Source organism: Thamnophis elegans, chromosome 13, assembly GCF_009769535.1.
Source record: "Thamnophis elegans isolate rThaEle1 chromosome 13, rThaEle1.pri, whole genome shotgun sequence".
Classification (NCBI taxonomy): Eukaryota; Metazoa; Chordata; class Lepidosauria; order Squamata; family Colubridae; genus Thamnophis; species Thamnophis elegans.
This window is the reverse complement of record NC_045553.1, coordinates 50313415-50333496: the sequence shown is the minus strand read 5'-3', so window position 1 is coordinate 50333496 and position 20082 is coordinate 50313415. Positions and strand designations below refer to the sequence as shown.

Genomic DNA, 20082 nt, shown 5'->3' with positions numbered 1-20082 from the left:
CACCGGGCTGGGCCCACTCAGAGGATGTGGCCCTCCCTTCCCGCTTTGAGAACCAGCCAAAGGAACCCATCGCTGATCGGGAGAGGCAGCCTCACTGAGGCTTCAGCTGCACAAGATGTGGCAGTTGCAGTGGGGAGGAAAAGTTGGGGCCCCACGTAGGAGCAGCCTCCCTCAGCGGATGGGCTCTTTCCACAGGATGTGGTCACACGCAAACACAGCTGCATTTCAAGAAAGGCACCAACCACCATCCAGCGCAAACGACACTCTGCTGCCTATGAGTCACCACCCAGTGGCGGCTGCACACTTGTGCAAATGGCTGACTCCATGGCATTTGCACTCCCACTTCATCGTGGCCCTTTGATTCATGAACCACGCTAGAGAGGAAGTTGTAAGCAAGGTCTTTTATTGGGGGGGGAGGCGGGACGCAGAGGGGAGCAACAGCAGGGACCCACTTTCAGCTGCAGAATGGAAGATGAACCGGCCCACTTGTGTGGCCCAGAAAAGAGATTCTTAATGATTCTGATTGGCCACCACATTCCCAGCATTGCACCCTGAATGCATTCATCCTCCCCCAAAAGCCGACACCTTTCAGTCCAACAAAGAGAAAATGGAATCCGGCAGCTCTGGCAGGCCTCGGCGGCTCTCCCGGGCCCTGGAGCAGAAGGCAGACACAGGCAGGGGGCCCCCCAATTCCCCACCTCAGCTGACGCAATGGACGTCCCTCGGGGACTGAGCACAGGAAGGGGAACTCGAATGCGCTGGAGAAGGGTTTCATCGGCGGCGAGGCTTGGCAATGCCAATGTGGCTGTAGGGCCTGTCGTTGCGCCCCTGGAGAGGCTGGAAGGAAGAACACCAACCCTTAGGGCCTCTGTGGGCACAGCGCGCTTCTACCACCTTGGGGGCCAAGAGCCGGCAGCGGGTGAGGAGGGTCTGGGGAAGTTTGGCCTGGTCAAGGGGCCACACTGACTCGCCAGTCTCCCACGTAGCTCTTTCCCCTGCAGTTCGGAGGGGCCATTCGGCTGCCCCACACAGCCTGCGTCCTCTGGCGTAGTTGCTCTCTCCCCCCGTTGGCCGGGAGGGCATGATGTGTGCCAGGGAAATCAGTGCCATGGCCCCAGGAGGGCCAACTGCACCCCTGAAATGGCAGAATTGTAAACCACGGCTTCTTTAACATTGCTGTCATCAGCCATGATGGCTCCTGAAGTGAAATCCAGCATTTGCCCAGCAGGCAAAGCCACGCTGTGACTGGAGCTCGTGGTTCAGGGTGTTGCCAAACGTCTTAATAGGTCTGGAAGAGGTTTGACAGAATCTGCCATCCTTGGGGCAGCCGTCCCTGCCCGGGGATCCTCCGTGGGGCTGGGATTCTGGAAATGACCCAGAGGTTGGCAGACCCTTTCGCAAAGCCATCCCATCAGCGACCATGGGAGCAGCTACTTTTACTCAACGGTTGGGCACAGGTGTGCTCCTCCCTGAATCTAGCTCCGCCCCATCTACACTCTGCTAGGACATGCAGATGGCCTAATATTCACACAATCCTCTCGTAGGTTTCCCGCTTTCTGTGGGATGAATTGGCCAGTCTCTGAAACACAGAAAAGGAAAGTCAAAAGGAAGCTCTCACCTGGTACAGCTGGTCATTGGCCAACAGGCACTGCTTATCAGAAGCTGCAGGATCAAAATAGGAAGACTGAATCAACAAGGAAGAAACCAAGAGAGCCGGGGGGGGGGGGATCTCTGAAGCATGCAAGAAATGGGGGGGGGGGGGTGAAGCACCTGAGCTGTAAATGAGGTGGTCTTTCCTTTTGGAGAAAACCACCAGTCACCCAGATGCCCTTTCCTGCCACCTCCTCACCTTGGGCGGGCTGGCCATGCTCTTCCACGGCTATGTGGTACACAGCGATAGCCAGGAAGATTGTGGTGATGAGGCTGGCTGCTGAAATCCCCAGAATCGTGGCAAAGTCCAGATGGATGCAGTTCTGGCACACTGTGGTGAAAGAAAACGGTGAAGATACGTTCTGCATCCCCCCACGTGGCGTCTACACAGGCCTCACTCAAGCAGAGCAGGTGTTCTTCTATGGCAGAACTCCCACAAGCAACCCTCACCCCTCAGAAGCCATTGCCGGGTCCCTGGGCAGAGAAGGGGAGGCCCAGCTGCAGCCCCTGGTCTGCCCATCCCAGGGGCCGCCCCAGGCTTTCCCAGGGCTTGCCAGAAAGATGACCTGTGTCCTGGGAAAGAGAGCCCAGAGATACTGAGCTCGAGCAGAGAGGGTCATTTCATCTCCAGAAACATTTCAGCGCAGGGACACGGAGTGTAAGTCACAGAGGTGGGGATTTGACAGTTTACCTTCAGAAAAATCTACACCACTTTTTTCCTAATATCTAAGAATAGACAAGCAACATCTTGAGGAAAAAGCTTGGTTCCATAGGAAGGGGACTTAACTTCATTTAATCATCTAAGAAGCAAACTGAGATCCCACCAAACAAGCGAAGTGAGGAGGCAAACAGTGGCCGATTGACCAGGCTGAGGACAGACTGCCCAGGTTCTTTTGTCTAGGTTTGTCCCTGAAGCTTCCCCCATCCTTCTTCTTTTGCTCCAGATGGAGCTAAGATATTCCTTTCACTTGAGCCATCCCGGCTTCAAAGGGCAGGCTTATTTCAGTCTGCCTCGCTGAAGCCGGACAACTGGCAAGGTTGTTAAATAAGGGGGAGAAAGAAGGCTTACGCACTCCGGATGAAAACTTGCAGGGCTCTGCTTTCACTGCTGTTGCTACACGCATAGATGCCTCTGGGGTCGTCCATCACAGCCAAAACCAACTCCTTGCCTCTGTAGGTGAGAGCCATATTGTCCTTTAGCCAGCGCGTCCCATTATCGCCATCTTCACATACCAGGAGCAGATTTTTTCCTTTCTGCTCTACGGTGATGTCTGCAAAAGAAACGGGGGGAGGTGGGGCAGAGGTCCCACAGCCAAAGCCTCACCAGGAGCGCCAAGGTTTCAGGGGCCAAACAAATTAGGTAACAAGTGTTTCAGCAAGAGTGTTTCAGGCAACTGGCATTCGTTCAGCAAAAGCGTCATGGCTTAATCATTGGTTAAGGGAAACCAGCCCTTCTGCTTATTCCTAGTTCTCAGCCAGTAGTTGCTGCTGAGCAAGGGTCAGCTTGTTTATCCCTATCCAGCGTTCAGGAATCAGTGGTGGTGGTGGTGGTGGTGTGTGTGTCTGTGTGTGTGTGTGTTGACTACTGAAAGTATACCAGTCCTCTGCAAATCCAGGAACCCGCTATCAGCCCCTTGGGCCAAGTCTTTGCAGCTGCTTCTCTCCCAAACAGCCTGTCCACTTTGCTTCTCTCGGGGATCTTGCCTTCCTCCTGTAACACGTTTGCTCAGCCGATGCTCCTGCTGAGTAACTGCTGAGACTTCCTCCCAAATCTTGTTTAAGGCCCTTTGCCCTCCCATCCGGGAATGACTCTTGATAAGCTTCTAGCCAGCCAGGAAAATTCCTTTCTTTCCAAATACTGTATTTTTCGCAGTATAAGATGCACCAAAGTTTTGAAGAGAATTTTTTTTAAAAAAAGTAGGTAGATAGATAGAGGGATAGAGAGGGGGAGAGAGAAATGCAGTAGATAGGTAGGGAGAGAGAGCGTAGGTACGTAGATAGAGGGAGGGAAGGAGGGAGGGAGCAAGAGAGAGAGGGAGAGAGAAATACAGTAGGTAGGTATGGAGAGAGGGTAGCTAGCTAGGTAAATGTTTCCAGGTGTATTTATCCATGTGCTGGAGAAGGAAATCACTGAGAATGTGCAGCACCTAAGACTTTGTTTCTGCTGGCACAGCACTTGATCAATGTAATTCTCATCAATCAGTTAAAACGGGCCCATTTTCCCCCTCAAAAGGGGGGGGCTTGCAGAGTGCTCCTGGGCCCCCGCAAAAACGAGCAAAAAACGGTCCATTTTTTGTCAAAAAAATTGCATGCATAGCTCCTGGGGGCTGGGGGCAAAATTCAGCAAAAAAGGGCCCATTTTTTGCTCATTTCTGCTCTCCCCAGCCCCAAGGAGCTCTCTGAAAGCCTCCTAAGAGCTACGCACGGCCATTTTGTTGAAGGGGGCGGGGCTACGGGAGGCAAAAAATGCTTTATTTAGTGTGTAAGACGCACCCAGATTTCCAGCCTCTTTTTTGAGGAAAAAAGGTGCGTCTTATGCTCCGAAAAATACAGTATTCTTTCAGAAACAAGCTTTTTTCAAACACTCAGGATCTGGAAAATTCAGAAACCAGCCCCAAATGAAAGAGAGCCAGAATTTAAGCACACCAAGAGTCACTGACTGGGATTGTGCATCACAATCTACACACATTGTGCAAACTCAGGCAATTATGGCATAGTCAGTAAAGCATGGCCACAACCTTTGGCTGGCCCCAGACATACTGTATCAATCCACCTTATCTGAACTCCTTCCGAGCTGCCTCTCTGGTTTTAGAAAACCTGGATAAAGCATACCTTTTCCAGATGCGGCATTTCCACTTATGCTGATGCCTGAAAGAAAATGATTTCATGTTGAGAAACACAGAGCAAAATAAACTGGGACCAAGAAACACCAATAATACCACACACCAGTCCTCCACCCAGGTGTCCAAGGAGCATCAAACAGTTGAATGTATGCTCTGCAGATGCAGTGAAAAGGCTGAACTCCGTGCCAAAGGCACCCCGAGGGGGAATAGCAAACGTTAATGGAGGACTGATCAGCCTTCGGCCGAAAGGATAATATTGACCTGAGCAAGGGAACATTTCTATGACTTCTTAATTTCAGAAACAGGCGACTAAGGAGTATCATGATCGAGGTTTTTAATATTAGGCTGTCTGAGGAAAAATGGACAGAGAGGAGTTTTTTCCTCCCAAAATGCTAGCAGTTCCGGACAGGCGCATAGCAATATTTCCTCACCTGCCACAGGCTGGGGAGACGGGATCCCCTCACAGATCTTTTGGCCCTGGAATCTGGCAACCACCCAAAGGGAATATCTCCATCATTTCCTCTGACAGTTTTTTCTCTTCAGTGGGATGAATTTACATTTGCATGCAGCCTTTCCTCCAAAAGCTTGCAACATAAATGTCCCATTCCTCATTTAGGAGCTTGGCGAGACAGAGGGAAGTGGCTGACTACACCTGGTCAGCCTGGCTGCCTCCGGCTGCAGGCCAGGTGTGAAGAGGACGTGGGTTTGCTGCTTTCAGATTGTCTGTGCTTGTGTGTATAAGCAGATGCCCTGAATCACAAACACAGCTGAGTGCAAGCAACACATGGTAATGGCAATCTGGTCCTCCTGCCTTCTCCCTATGCCCGGCTCCTTCTTTCTTTTGCAGCCTGCCTACCCTCTCTCCCCACCCCCCTGCTCCCAGCCCCGAGTTCACAAGCCACAACCCTCTCAAACTGCCTGCCTTGGATTTAGTCCTACCTTGGAAGAACAGGGCAACGGCAGTTACCCACAGCAACTGTTCCTGGCTTCCCATGCTTGTCGATGGGAGAGCCAGATATTATGTTGTCACCGTTTTTGTCAGCACAGGTGGCAGATGACTGTCTTCTAACAGGTGAAAAAATGACTGGGCAAGGAGATATAGGGAAGATTTTTGCAGGCAGTCTGCAACAGGAAGTCTGTGGGTGGGGGCTCTTCCGTCCTATGTGTGTGTGTGTGCGTGCGTGCGTGCACGCATTTATACATAAGGAAATAAAGCGACAAGAGATGCTACAGGGAAACCACACTACTGAAAAAAGGAAACTGACTTTCTTCCCACCTTTGCAGAACTGAGTGGCAAATACAGCCCCCTGCCCCAGCAGCAGCTCTCCACTAAGCCACCGCACGAAGAAGCCCCAGGTGGGGGTGGGGGCACTTCCTCCCTTTTGGCCAAGCCTGTTGGGCAGGGGGTCAGAGCCAACCCAAACCGGCGGCTCAGCCCAGGCAGGCCACTCCGCAGCTACTGCTGGTGCAGAACAGGATCCGCACTCAGCCTCCAAACGTCGATCCAGACAAGCGTTTCTCAGCCTTGGCCATTGTAAAGATCTGTGGACTTCGACTCCCAGAGTTCCCCAGCCTGACATACTGGCCGAGGAATTCTGGGAGCCGAAGTCCACACACCTCGCACAGTTGCCAAGGTCAGAGGGGTCGCCTGGTCGTGAAGCTGGAGGTGGAAGGGCCGCCGAGCCCCCCTGGAGCCTCTGGGTCGGGGTGCCGGGAAACCTCCAGCCACTGGGCTGGCCTCCGCCCTCCCTGGGATCGGCGCACGGGGAGGAAGCAGGAGCCGGCGGGAGCCCTCGTCGTGTCCCCGGGCGACCCTCTCGGAGCCGTCTCCCGAGGGGCCTGCCGGGAGGCAGCGCCTTTCTCGCTGCTGGCTGCTGCATCGCGCTGCCCACTGGCACTGAAGCCGCTGGCCGGACGGCAGGGCGGAGAAGCGGCTCCCCCGCGCCCGGGACGCCTCTGTAGGGCGAGGGTGGCGCAGGCGCCAGCAGCCCCCTCTAGCCACGATTTGGCTCTATGGTTGGTCTGTCTCGCCATGGCGCGCTTCCGGCGCTGTCTGATGACGTCGAGCGCGGCCTGTGGGCGTCGCGCGTTGCCAAGCTCATCGCTGAAAGGTGGCGCGGCCGCCCAGCTGGAGCGCCTCGGAGCCTCGGCCTCGCCTTCCTCCTGCTGCCCGTCGCCCCCGTTCTGCTCCCGGGCGCCCGGGGCTGCGGGCCGTCGCTCGTCCTCTGGGTCGCGGCTCTCCATGGAGGTCGCCCGGCGGGGAAATGACCGACCACGAGAACAATAACAGCATCTCCCGGAATCCCTTCGCCGCCCTCTTCAGCTCCGTCGCCGACGCCCGGCACTTCGCCGAGATCCAGAAGCAGCCGTCGACGCCGACGGAACCCGCGGGTGAGCGAGGAGGCCGGGCGGCTGGGAGGGGAGCGGGCTGGAGGGGCAGAGCGCCCGGATCGGTCGCCCTGAGCGCCTATCTCGAGCCCTTTGCCCGGGGGCTCCAAGCGCCCAAAGGAAATCTTTGCACACCCTCTCCTGCTTCGCCCTTCCCTTTGCTTTGTTTTCTGCACCTGGAAGTGTAGCTGCGTCCCGTGTTTATATAGCGGGGTTACCATTGTTTATTTGTCCAAAATCCCTTTCCTATTCAGTCACTGGTAGCTCAGCCTCGGTCCGTCTGCCTGCAAAGTTAGACAACTTAGTTGAAATGTTAACCCAATTATAGGACAGTTAGCAACATAATTGAAAAAGAAATGCATGGACTTGGCGGATTGATACTAAAGACGTAAATTAGACTAGCATTGCCTGGCAGGTATTAAAATCCTGAGAGCTAACTACTTACTAGTTTAATTCCAGATTCTCAGATGGCAAATCAATAAAAGAGCAGAATGGTTTGGTAAGAGCAGCTGTTTAGGTGGCCTCTTGGCTCTTTGCTTTTCAGAAGTCCCGAGATTCTTCTGGGATTCCCAGGAGACGAAAAGTCTTGTGTACAGGCTGCATTTTTTTCATGGGAAGCAACTATGTTTTTATGATCTATACTTTGCTTACTTGCTGTGTAAAAAAGTGCCCTTAAGGCGAAGCTTCTGGTGCTGTGGCAGCCCAGATGAGAGACGCTCAGGCCTTAGAGATGGTGTTGGGGCCCAGGTAGGCTGCTTATTGACTAGCTCTGCTTCTTTAGTAGAGGAAACCTCTGCCAGCCAAGATGATTCTGACAACAGTGTGTCTGAGAGTCTGGATGATTGCGACTACTCTGTGGCTGAGATCAGTCGCTCCTTTCGCTCCCAGCAGGAGCTCTGCGAGCAGCTCAACATCAACCACATGATCCAGAGAATCTTCCTGATCACATTGGATAACAGTGAGTGTGGAAGCATAAATGGCCAGAATACAGGCTGAGTTGTATTAAGGTGGAGGGAGCCACCAGGTGGCAGTTTTTGATCCATGAATACAAATTCAGGCTCCTCTCCTGGAGAACAATTGTTGATATCATACAACATCTGCTGACTTAAGACGCCCCAAAGTCAACAAAATCTGTTTACAAAAAAAACTGTGTAAACATTCTCCTGGCAAAAACAAATATGCATATAGAATGGAAATCTTGTTCTCCATTGTGCAAGCAGTTAAGGCCAAATTTACCGATGTGGATTTCTGTATCTTTATGGGCTGGTCAGCATATTGCAGGTGTGACAAACTTTACCTAACTTGAAAATTCCAAACATTGACCTGGTGGTATTTCTTGCAACCACACTGCTTCATTTTCCTGCTCCAATTAATTGTCTGTAGGGTATGGCATGGAAGGGTTCCTTTACTGTGTTTTTTAGATTTGTGCCTTGCTGTGCCATTTCATTGATCCTAGAGACTTCTTTCCTTTAGGCCACAAACCATGGCAGCCTCAATTTGGGTGCCCTCTGGTATGTGTTGGGAAGTCTGGGAGTTGTAGTTCAAGACACGTGAGAGCAATATCTTGAAGAAGGCCTTGTTTTAATATCTGCCAAATCAAGAAGCCAAAATACGACAATAAGAGTTGTTGATTGAGAGAAATGGTTCTGAACATGGAATGTTTGGGGGATTTCTCTATTGCTACTTTGCTGATTTCCCCCTCCCCCCTTCTAGGTGACCCCAATCTGAAGAGTGGAAATGGCATTCCTGCACGGTGTGTCTACTTGGAGGAAATGGCTACAGACCTTGAGGATCAGGACTGGCTGGACATGGAAAATGTGGAACAGGTCTCTGATGGTGTCTTCACCAGATTGGAGGCTTGCGGGAGAAGGCTAGTCTTGGTCATCAGGCCAATTGTTCCCTGTGCCTATGCCAGGAAAAGATGCTTCCCCAAGCCAGGATGCCATGTGCCTAGAGGCGTTTCATTGCATATTTGTTATGACACTTGCTTGATTTGCTTTATAGTACTTTTCCTTGAACAAGTCAATTTCATCTTATATGAAACTGTTGAGTTCTATGGACTGTCTGCTTCTTATCTGTGATAATCAGCTAGATTTGGAGAAGCATTTAAAAGTCCTGGCTGTTTATACATAATGTCGCTCTATAAAAAATTGGATGGGAATGAGGTCTAGGCTCTTTCTCCAAATGTTGGGAGGGAGCAATTATATTCTGGATTGATATGTTTCCCCAGGCCCTTTTTACCCGATTACTGCTCCCCGAACCTGGCAATCACTTGATCCACATGACTTCAACTGGCATGCAGAATCTCTCAGCAGAGAGAGATGCAGGAGAGAAGCACATCCTGCGATATCTCTTCGCTTGCTTCCGGAGGGCAAAGGAGGAGGTGGGTCAAGAACCCATATCACCACACCCAAGCCGCTTGCTGGCCGGGACAGAAGGGGCTAGAAATCAGCTGTTCTCTCTGTTCTTCTAGATCACCAAGGTGCCCGAGAACCTGTTGCCTTTTGCAGTGCGTTGCAGAAATCTGACTGTATCCAATACCTACACACTCTTCCTAACACCAGAGATCTATGTCAACCAGAATGTCTATGAGCAGCTAGTGGACTTGATGCTCGAATCATTAAGAGGAGCTCGTGAGTTGGCAAAGGCTGATAGTCCAGGATAAGCTAATGGGATCCAGCTCGTGGCAGCTCTCCAAATATATCCTTTTTAAAATACTCATCCTTTCTCTCCCCCATAGACTTTGAAGATGTAACAGAGTTTCTGGAGGAGGTCATCAAGAGCCTCACGGTGGATGAGGAAGTGAGGACTTTCGAGGAGGTTATAGTCCCAGTCTTCGACATCATCTCAGGACGAATTCGGGAGCTACACCTTTGCCAGATCCTGTTGTATTCTTATCTGGATATACTCCTGTATTTCACTAAGCAAAAGGATATTGCCAAAGTGAGTCCTTGGCTGTCTCATTCACCCCCAGGTGGCCAGAATCCCTTGCTGCCTCTACCCTTTCGCCTGGGAGGAAGGCCACTTTTCTGTACCTCACTTTGTATGTGTCTGTGTGTGCGTGCGTGTGGTGAAATGTTTTCAAAGGAAAAACCAAGAAAGACCAGTTGCCTTTTGAGTGTGGGGGGGAAAGCATCTTTGGGTCTACTTCTGTTTGTTCAGGTTTTTGTTGAGTACATTCAGCCAAAAGATCCAGCCAATGGACAGCTCTACCAGAAGACTCTGCTGGGAGCCATCTTGAACATCTCATGTCTTCTGAAGACACCTGGTGTGGTGGAAAGCCACGGCTACTTTCTGAACCCCTCTCGATCCAGTCCTCAAGAGATCAAGGTGCAAGAATCCAACATCCACCAGGTGTATATTTCTGTTCCATTCCTGCTTTGCTTGTGTATCACGATTGTGTGTTGAGAGGCAGCAAAATGGCCGCTGATGACAAGCACTCCTTTGTCTACTGTGTTATTTTCTGTATACTATCCAAGTTTGATTAGAGTCGTGTAGTTAGAATGCAGCATCGCAGGCTAATTCTGCTGACTGCCGTTTGCCAGCAGTTCGGCAGTTTGAGTCTCACTGGCTCAAGGTTGACTCAGCCTTCCATCCTTCCGAGGTGGGTAAAAAGAGGAGCCCAGATTGTTGGAGAGCAGGAGACTGACTGGCTGGCTGGCTGTAAACCGCTCGGAGAGGACTGGAAAGCACGGAGTATATAAGGGCTGTTGCTATGATCAGGCAGATCTGTGGCTACCAGTGTCTTTGAATATGAGATCACCTAGGGCTGCTGGGGTGGGAGGGTGGGGAGATAATTGAAACCCGGAAAGTGCCATAAGGGAAGGGATCTGAGGAACGACTTGGTGTAAGAGAATAGGTTGTCCTCAACTGACGCTCACAATTCAGCCCAACATTTCTGTTGCTAATCTAGTCAGTTGTCAAACTCCATAAAATGGAGTTTTGCCCCATTTTATGACCTTTCATGCCACAGTTGTTAAGTGAATCACTCAGTTGTTAATTTAGTAACCCGGTTGTTAAGTGAATCTGGTTTTCCCATTGACTTTGCTTGTCAGAAGGGGGCTGTCATAAATCCATGCCAGTTGCCAGGCGTCTGAATTTTGTGGCTGTGAGGAAGCTGCCATGATTTTAAGAGTGAAAAAACAGCCATAAGCCACTTTTTTGGATGCCGCCGTAAATTTGAATGGTCACTAAATGAACGTGTGTGTCGAGGACTGCCTGCCTGTGTCTTAGATGATTCTAGGCTCAGTGAGCCCGTGCGTGTACCTTGATGTTAAGCCCTCTGCTCTCATAACAACAGTTCATGGCTGAATTCCACGAGAAGATTCATCAGATGCTGAAGAATCTGCTACAGCTCTCCCCACAAACAAAGCATAAGATCCTGGCCTGGCTGGGAAACTGTCTTCATGCCAACGCTGGGCGCACCAAAATCTGGGCCAACCAGATGCCAGAGATCTTCTTCCAGATGTATGCCTCGGATGCCTTCTTCCTGAACCTGGGAGCTGCTCTCCTCAGGCTCTGTCAGCCCTTCTGTAAGCCCCGATCTCACAGACTTCTGACATTCGACCCAACTTACTGTGCCGTGAAGGAACTGAATGAGGAAGAGCAGAGAGTGAAGAACGTACACGTGAAAGGTGAGCCCCTCCCCCACCCTCCCAGTAGCAGGAGAGACGGGCGTTGCTGGCCAGAGCATGAAAGATGCCAGGAGGAATGGCTTCCTTTTGCTGGAGCTTTTGCTGATCCATATTGATAGTGCCGTCCGTTCCCTTTAAGGCTTGGAAAGGGAGACCTGCTTGATCCCAGCTGTACCTGAACAGGAGCCAAAATTTGCTGACAGCTATAACCTGGTGACGGAGAACTTGGTGTTGACGCAGTACGCCCTCCACTTAGGATTTCACAGGTACATAGGAGGCGCCGTGGTGGGAAGGCTTTTCCACGACAGCTGATAACGTTCAGGCTTTGGTAGAATGTAGCTGAAAACCTTAATAAATTTCAGTGGCCTTTTAGGGGGACACAGAGGGCTCCTGCTGACACAATAGCACCCAAATGTAGGTATAGTCCTTGCTTAGCAACCACACTTGGGCCCAGATTTTTGGTTGTAAGGCATTGTTGATAGTATGTTTTATGATCTATGACTTACCACTTTGTTGTTTGTATGTACACTGACAGCTTATGCACCAGAGACAAATTCCTTATGTGTCCAGTCACACTTTGCCAATAAAGAATATTTCTATCCCTATTCCTAAGTAAGTTTGTGTGCGTGGTGATTTTTACTAGTTGTTAAGGAACTGGTCATTAAGCAAGAACTAATTATAGGCCACATTTATTATAAGCCAGTTGACGTTTGCGGGGGGGGGGAATTTTTTCTTGGTCTACTAGAGGAAATTAAAGTGAATTATGATTTCTTCAAACTTTTTTTGTTATGGGTCCTTCAATGAAAGCGGCTCTCCAGAGCACACAAGGCGAAAGAATCCTTGCATGCCAGCTCTCGCCCCAGCCAGCCTCAGCATTGACTGCTGGCCTCCCCGGTTTGCCCTTTTCCATGATAGCCTCCCAGTTTGCAATGGCCCCCTTGAGCTTTTCTGATGGTGGTGCCGCTTTATCTGTTTCCTGTACAGGTTGCATGACCAGATGATCAAACTCAACCAGAGCCTACATCGACTACAGGTGGCATGGCGGGAAGCTCAGCAGAGCTCCAGCCCCTCAGCTGACAACCTCCGGGAGCAGTTTGAGCGCCTCATGACCATCTATCTGTCCACCAAAGCAGCCGCGACAGAGCCTCAGATGCTGAAGAACTGCCTCAATCTGCAGGTGTCCATGGCTGTTCTCCTGGTCCAGCTGGCCATCGGAAACCAAGGGACGGAGCTGATGGAGTTGACCTTCCCTCTGCCAGAAGTGAAGAATAGTACGCTGGCCTATGTCCCAGGTGACCGGCCGGATAGTTATCCTTTAGAAGTGGGTTTGAGCAGCGCCAGGATGGAGCCTGATACTTGACAGGACCCTACAGTCCTTTGGCTCATTGCCTGGCTGGCTTGTAACACCATCCTAATGTTGAAGTAGAATCGTAAAATGGTACAGCCACAAGCAGCCCTTCCCTCCCTCGCTAAATGGGCACGTTTGCACAAGTGTTAGAAATATTTTTCCTTTTGGAAATTCCAGCTAGTAGCATTTGTCTTGAAATGTTTGTTTGTTTCTTCATTTAAATTTCCATTTATATAGTTGCCTAACTCAAGAGAGAGACTCTGGGCGCTTTACAATTACGTCTGGCTTGGTTTCTTCTATCCTAAGCCCTCTCCTGCTTCCAAGGAGATTTGTAATGCCTGTAATGCCATCTCGGTGGCCCCGGGAAGCCACTGCCCCCCCCCCCCCCCAATGCCTGCGTTCACAGGGAAGAAGTAAGCGTGGGGCTGGTGGCCGTACGTTCTTAGCGTTAGAGTTCACTTGGGCATTTGCATTTGCAGAATTCTTTGCTGACAACTTAGGTGATTTCTTCATTTTCCTGCGCCGCTTTGCTGATGATCTTCTGGAACCTTCAGCTGACTCCCTGGAGCACGTACTTCATTTTGTGACGGTCTTCACAGGGGATGTGGACAGGTAAAAGCTTCTTTGGAAGGCCCACTCTGTAGTCAAGCAGCGTGGTTGCCAGGGAACAGCAGCCTAGCCTTAGGAAGGAAAAATGTGACCCTGATAAACTCAGTAAACCTCAGACGGAGTTTTTCCTGAGTCTTCAAGCGAATGAATTTGGTGGGCTTGGTTTTGACTGTTCAGTTCCGTGAACACCTCGGCCCACATATGGGAGGGTGGAGCCGTATAACAGAAGTATTGAGGTGTGGTGGGAAGCAGATGCTACCCTGCAATGACAACCTATTGTGAGCAACCTAACGCTTGTCTGTCGGGAGGATACCTGAGTCCCTTGCTGCTGCCAAACTCAGGAGAATCCTAGGGGTGGGGGTGGGGGCAGAAATTTGATAGAATTTGGGGGAAAGGGTAGATTTGGAGGTTTCCCCCCACTCCTCCTGGCAGAATGAAGAACCCACATTTGAGAGCCAAACTGGCTGAAGTACTGGAGGCTGTGATGCCCCACCTGGATCAGGCCCAGACGCCTCTTGTCTCGAGCGTCTTCCATCGCAAGAGAGTCTTCTGTGCCTATCAGCATGCTGCCCACCTTGCTGAGGCTCTAATTAAGGTTTTTGTGGACATTGAATTTACAGGTAAGGGAGGGGAGGACTGGGAGAGGGGGGGGGTTCCCTCATTCCCTCGGTTCCTCCCTCCTAGCGCAGTCCCTTGAGCAAAGTGCCATGAATCTTGGTGAATCCGCTTTGCTGGATCTGAAAGCAGATTTGCTAATTTTGGGAATGGCCCTGCTGTTGGCAAGGTGAGAGGAAAAGGCCTGGCCTTTTCTTCCAAACCTTGAGATTTGCATTCCACTCTGGTCCAAGCCACCTCTTCCCCTACTGCCTTTTGGGGGTGGAGGGAGGGAAGTGCTGATCCTCCACTCTCCATTCTCCTTTTGCGGCATGCAGTTTATTTCTACAAGAGTCTCGGAGCATAAAATCTGGATCAGTATCTCCAGATCCTGCAATCATTATGGGCCTTCTCCTGTGCAGGGGATCCCCATCAATTTGAGCAGAAGTTTAATTATCGTAGGCCCATGTACCCTATCCTCCGGTATATGTGGGGCACTGATTCGTACCGGGCAAGCATAAAGGTAAGGACCTGGGGTTTGTGAATTCTATGGGCTAGGAGAAGAAGAAGAGTGTGTAACATCCCCCCCTGCTCTCCATCTCTTGGCACTCTGCAGGCACTGGCTGATTATGCCGCCGAGAACCTTGAAGCCATGGCCCCCCCGCTCTTCTTGCGCTTCCTGAACCTGCTTATGAATGATGCCATTTTCTTGTTGGATGAAGCAATACAGGTGAAGCATTATTTGAGGGGTGGAGGTAGAAAGCGGGTAAATACTGTGACTGCCAAACTCTATAAGACGGTTCTTTTTTTGTGTAAGAGTGATTCGTTAAAAGGGTTGCCAATTTTGATGCCTTTAATGCAGCACAGAGCCAGTTGAGAAGGGGAGAAGCTGGCAATTTCAAGGGACATTTTCTGCCTTGAGAAATTGCTCTCCCTTCACCAGCTGAGGAGATGAACAGAAGGCTTCAGTTGCAGAGCTACTACTACTCAGGGAGTTGTTCTGAGAGGTTGAGGTCTGGCGTCTTTGCACTTGGCTTCTGGATCTCCAGTTCGCCAACTTTGTAAGAGTCATTCTCTCTGCTCCAAGTCCACAAGAAAGGGGTTGCCATACTGAACCTCCTGCACCATGCTTCATTCCAGGAACAAGATCCAATTGGTCCAGTTCCCGTTCCCCCATTTCTACGTGTTTTGTGGAATGTTTTAATGTAGCAGTTAAGATGTTGTAATCTTCCTCAGTTCCGGAAGCTCACTGGGTGAGCTGGAGCTAGTCACTCTACCTCAGTCCAATCTTTCTGGCAGGGTTGCTGTTCTGGGCAAAATCAGAAGCCCTTGTATACAAAACTCTTTGCTCTTGAATAAATCTGTGAACCTCCAAGGCAAAAGGAACTTCTGAAAATGGCTGCGTGAGCAAGGGTGTGATTTTGGCATCCAAGATCCTTTTTTCTTTCCTGATGCCCATTTCAAATTTCTCTGCAGTACCTGAGCAAGATCAAGATCCAGCAAATAGAGAAGGACCGGGGCGAGTGGGACAGCCTGTCTGCAGAAGTGCGGCGTGAGAAGGAAGCCAGCCTGCAAATGTTCGGGCAGTTGGCTCGCTTCCACAACATCATGTCCAATGAGACCATTGGGACCTTGGCCTTCCTGACCTCAGGTAAAGGCCCTGTGTTCTTCCTGGCATGGAATGCTGAAGGGAGCAGAACTACTGACCGAGCCTCCTTTTCATTGCAGAGATCAAATCTCTCTTTGTGCACCCTTTCCTGGCGGAACGCATTATCTCCATGCTCAATTACTTCCTCCAACACCTGGTAGGCCCCAAAATGGGGGCCTTGAAGGTCAAGGACTTCAGTGAATTTGACTTCAAGCCCCAACAACTGGTTTCTGACATTTGTACAATATATCTAAACCTGAGGTAAGTTGCATGCTGGAAAGGAAATGTCCATCGGAGTGCTTCTTGGGAAGAGGATTAGAGGGCTTTGCCTTATGCATCCAGAATTTTAGTGGATGTTGAAATATTTCTTGTGGAAGAGCAGCCAGAAAGCCACCAGAGGTCCTCCTCAGATGATCTGATCAGATTAAGGATTTAGCTCCTCAAAGCCAGTGGACAACCACTGGAGAACATCTCATTGTTTATGAATACCAGTAGCCCATTCCAGTACCACAAATTCTGCCAGTGAGGAAGAACAGGGGACACCCCTTTCATATCATGCTGTCCGGAATGTGACAAGTATGGGAGGAGGCTTGGGACTCTCCAGATAGTACATTGCGCAGAAAACATACTTGAAAAAAGGGACAAAATGGCTGGTTATGGCTGGTGAACTTTCATTGCTTTTCCACTTCGTAATCATCTTCGTTGGATCTACGTGCAATTGCAAGAGAAATGGGGCTGTACTGTGGAGAATGCCCTTGATCTTGTGTGCATCAGTCCAAGGCAATGCTCTGAATCTTGGCTGCAATACACAGGATGGAGGTGTGGGCTTCCTATCCTGGGTCAAGAATTTGCACAGTGGGCCAGGTTTTATTGTACATTATACCCAGGAAAGTATGGAACTTTGGCTAGGCTGGTCTCTCTCCTATGAATGCCATTCTTGCTGGCTCATGCATAAACCAGGTTAACAAAACACAAAAGCTGTGTTCACGGAATTTGATATGCCCAAGCAAATCATCTTATAAATTTAACCTGAGGGCTGATACACACAACATGCCAATACAATGGCTGCGCTCAGCTGAGTCAGTTTAAACTAACTAGACAAAGGTGTCCTGTAGACCCAGATATTCTATGTGCTAAGGGGGAGAGCTGTCAAATTTCTTTGGTCCAAGTGCTGGTGAAGGGTAAGAAGGTGAACCCTGAAGGAAAAGGCTGTGGGGTTTGTTCGGGCAGATCAAATTTGGATGAGGTCCCCCATAAGATTTACAGTTGGTTACATTGTGGAAAGATGCTCACCACCAAGAGACCTTACGAAAGAGTTCCTTCTGAACAGGATAAATTATAGTGCAAATAGGCTGAAGCTATTTCTCATCATGCTCCACTTGCCAATATATTGCAAAGTCTGAACAGGGCTTTTGATCTCACCTAATAAAAAGGCTGTGGAAGTGCAAGAGAGGAACCAGCATAGGAAAGCCGAAATGACCGGGAGTGCCCAAGGGAAAAGAGGTTTGCTTGCATGGGGCCTCAGCATACACTTTTAGCCCTCTTCTCTGTTTCAGCGATGAAGCGAACTTTTGTGTCACAGTGCCTAAGGATGGGCGATCATATTCCCCAACTCTTTTTGCTCAGACGGTCCGAGTTTTGAAGAAAATTAATAAGCCTGGCAACATGATTGTAGCATTTAGCAACCTGGCAGAGCAAATTAAGGTGAGATGGGAAAGTTGTCAATCTCCCCTTCCCAAAAATCTGTGTCTCTATTATATGTTGAAAACCTTCAGTGCATCCTGTGTTTGTACTGAGTAACATTTGGCTTTAATCTCCTGGGAGCAGAATTTTGACTTTCAATGCTCATTGACTCTTCAATGCTCTTCAATGCAGGATGTTTAAAGTCTAAAGAGACAGGTGAAAAATAGAGTTCATCGGGACTTACATTCCTCTCTGTAGCTGAGAACTGAATTTATTACAATGTGGATGAATGCAGTCAAATTTCCAAGATTCAGCGAGACACTAGAAAGCAACTCTCTATTAGTTGTGCTTCCATGGAATCAAAGAGCCAAAGAAGGGCTGTGCTTGGCCTCTTACCTCTGCCCTGGTTCGGTTTCCAGGGTAAAGGTGACCCCTCGAAATCGCAGGCCACATTTTTCTAGCAGTATAGCTCCTATAAATTCTGGGGCTTGTCTTGAGTTTGTCCACAGGGATTTAACTCTGCAGGGTAGCCGAGCAGGGCCCCTCTGCTGATTCCTGGATTTGTTTCTTCAGTCTCTAGCAGATCGCCAGCAGCAGGAAGAAGAGACATACGCTGACGCCTGTGATGAATTTCTGGACCCCATCATGAGCACCTTAATGACAGACCCGGTGCTGCTGCCTTCCTCTCGGGTCACAGTGGACAGGGCAACAATCGCTAGGCACCTCTTGAGGTATTTAGAAGGCAGAAAGGCAGGAGAAAATGGAATTCTGCCTGATTTCCTTCTAGGGAAGAGTGAACGTCTTTTAGATTTAGACATTATCACTCATTTCCTTGTAGGATGCTAGTGGTGTTGACTCCCAGATTTGTCCCTGCATCCATTGGTCAGTTCCACTCTTTCATACCCATACTGATTGGGTGTAAGGCATATCAACCACAGCCACCTTTTGGGCCAGCCGTGAGGTCTGAGGCTTGCAGTTCAGTTCTGCATTGGCTTGACTCCTTTCTCCAAGCTGGCCCCAAATGGTGCTGATAGGGAGAGAAGGCTCCAGCCTCAACTGTTCTCTTGCGGCCTGCCACAGGGCTCGGTACCCTCTCAGCTACTGCTTAACATCTGCATGAAGCTGCTGGGTGTGGTCACCCATCACCATGGGTTGAGGTGTGCTGATGATACTCGGCATTTGTCACGTGTGGCTTGGGTGCATGGAGCTTCAAGATTGGGGTCTTTTGGCATCTTAGTCCTGGAGGGGGTTGCACTGTCCCGCTCAGATCCAGTTTGCAACTTAGGAGTTCTTTGGGACTTGGGAGTCCTGCTCAAAGAGCCGCTTCCTGCCCTGTAAGAGCCTAAAGACCTGGCTCTGCGTATTGGCCTGGAGACCCAATGGGGGGGGGGGGGGGAACCATACAGTGGGTGGCTATTAGACTAACAGCCCCCCTCACCACACATCCTGCTTCCTCCCTGCCATCTTTTATTCACAGCACTGTACTTGTTTTTTTTTTTTTCATTTTTACTATTGTTATATTTTTTGTAGTTTTGCATTTTACTGGTGTAAGCTGTAGAAAGCAGATTCCCACTGAAACCACATAGAGGTTAGACAGGCATGTTGGGTCAGTAAGAACAGTTGATAAGAACTCCGTGATCAGACTCAAAGCAACCCTGGGCTTGGCTGGAAGATTGCAAGTTTTTTCTCCTTATTCCATGGGAAATGCTTAATTTTTCAATATATGTTCTACTTTCAAATGCGTAAGGATGCTTGTGTGTTTACTGAAATTAGCGGCATTATCTTTTGTTTTCTAGTCAACAGCCTGGTTTTTACTGTCATCCTCTCCCTGCTTTCTTTCTGCAGCGATCAGACAGATCCTTTCAATCGCAGCCCTCTCACCATGGACCAGATCAAGCCAAATACTGAACTGAAGGAGCGGATTCAACAATGGCTGGCAGACAGAAAGAAAGAGAAAGGGCTGTGACTCTTTCAACAGAATGCCGTTTCCCCCCCCTGCCTCTCTCAGTGAACCCAGGACTGGTTTTGACGGCTCCTCCCTCTCAGTTTTTCCATAATGACGAGGATTAAGCTTCCTTAGGCTCCTCTGCCCTTTTCTGTGGTTCCGTATATTTAAGATCTGCTGGAAGCCTCATCCCTTGACAGTTTAGTTTGTCTCCTACATTGTTTTCATAAGAATCCCTCACCCCCTTGGTTTCTCTTTAGCTGTTGCCCCAGAAACTGGGCTGGACTTTCCCTTTTATGTTTCAGAAGAAAAGCTGTATTTACTCAATCCCGGCATAAAGCCATTGTGGTAGCATGGTGATTTGTGGCTCACTCTGACAAACAAGGAGCAACCAGCATTGATGAGAAGAAGTGGGAGGACTGTGGGAGAACCACCGTGGGCAGGATGAGGTCAAGCAGCTTTCATCAGCCTTCCTTATCACACCTGCTTCCAGTAGCTACATTTTGGGAGAACACCGTGGAGAGACGGTCGTCGTGCAGGTGCCCTGCGAGTCTCCCCTGCTTTCATACAGTGCCTGCCGCATGAGAGATGTACACCTTGTGTACGTGGTGTGTGAGCTCCCTTTAGACCAATAAAAAGTGTTGCCTGTCCCAAGTGGTTGCGGCCGCGGTGCCTCTTCATCTCTTTTCAGGAGGGCTCCGGCCGTCGCTTCCTCCTTACGCTTTCCGCCTGAACGCCGC

General features: G+C 49.9%; 2 protein-coding genes across 6 annotated transcripts; one reads left to right on the top strand and one right to left on the bottom strand.

The window, feature by feature from the left end:
- Window positions 1-382: 382 nt before the first annotated feature.
- On the bottom strand, window positions 383-6502 carry LOC116517180 (T-cell surface glycoprotein CD3 gamma chain-like). 4 transcript variants are annotated; one of them, XM_032230008.1, is made up of 6 exons: window positions 5770-6467; window positions 4483-4518; window positions 2724-2921; window positions 1850-1981; window positions 1619-1662; window positions 383-837 (listed from the first exon to the last, which is right to left on the bottom strand). In XM_032230008.1, the coding sequence occupies exons 1-6, from the start codon at window positions 6371-6373 to the stop codon at window positions 772-774; spliced, it is 1080 nt and encodes a 359-aa protein (XP_032085899.1). In that variant the 5' UTR covers window positions 6374-6467; the 3' UTR covers window positions 383-771. The 4 variants fall into 4 exon arrangements, 3 of the variants coding, with proteins under 3 accessions (XP_032085899.1, XP_032085901.1, XP_032085900.1); XM_032230010.1 differs by having other exon boundaries at window positions 5433-5860; XR_004256424.1 differs by lacking the exons at window positions 383-837; window positions 1619-1662; window positions 1850-1981; window positions 2724-2921 and having other exon boundaries at window positions 4135-4518; window positions 4925-6499.
- An 83-nt stretch (window positions 6503-6585) lies between these two features.
- Window positions 6586-19992, top strand: UBE4A (ubiquitination factor E4A). 2 transcript variants are annotated; one of them, XM_032230007.1, is made up of 19 exons: window positions 6586-6884; window positions 7666-7839; window positions 8595-8707; window positions 9112-9264; window positions 9355-9514; window positions 9622-9824; window positions 10044-10235; window positions 11182-11515; window positions 11655-11781; window positions 12500-12807; window positions 13343-13475; window positions 13905-14092; window positions 14489-14589; window positions 14683-14796; window positions 15543-15717; window positions 15795-15975; window positions 17271-17418; window positions 17971-18128; window positions 19243-19992. In XM_032230007.1, exons 1-19 carry the CDS (start codon window positions 6758-6760, stop codon window positions 19361-19363), a joined length of 3210 nt encoding a protein of 1069 aa, XP_032085898.1. In that variant the 5' UTR covers window positions 6586-6757; the 3' UTR covers window positions 19364-19992. The 2 variants fall into 2 exon arrangements, with proteins under 2 accessions (XP_032085898.1, XP_032085897.1); XM_032230006.1 differs by having other exon boundaries at window positions 7663-7839.
- The last annotated feature ends 90 nt before the right edge of the window (window positions 19993-20082 follow it).

Bases quoted from the DNA above. Each gene is read 5' to 3' on its own strand.
- UBE4A (XM_032230006.1), top strand. From the start codon at position 6,758: ATGACCGACCACGAGAACAATAACAGCATCTCCCGGAATCCCTTCGCC. The intron at 9,265-9,354 runs GTGGGTCAAGAA...CTGTTCTTCTAG, and splicing joins TCCGGAGGGCAAAGGAGGAG to ATCACCAAGGTGCCCGAGAA. The intron at 13,476-13,904 runs GTAAAAGCTTCT...TCCTCCTGGCAG, and splicing joins TTCACAGGGGATGTGGACAG to AATGAAGAACCCACATTTGA.
- LOC116517180 (XM_032230008.1), bottom strand. From the start codon at position 6,373: ATGCAGCAGCCAGCAGCGAGAAAGGCGCTGCCTCCCGGCAGGCCCCTC. The intron at 2,922-4,482 runs GTATGCTTTATC...TTTCTTTTGCAG, and splicing joins AAATGCCGCATCTGGAAAAG to ACATCACCGTAGAGCAGAAA. The intron at 1,663-1,849 runs GTGAGGAGGTGG...TTGATCCTGCAG, and splicing joins GCATGGCCAGCCCGCCCAAG to CTTCTGATAAGCAGTGCCTG.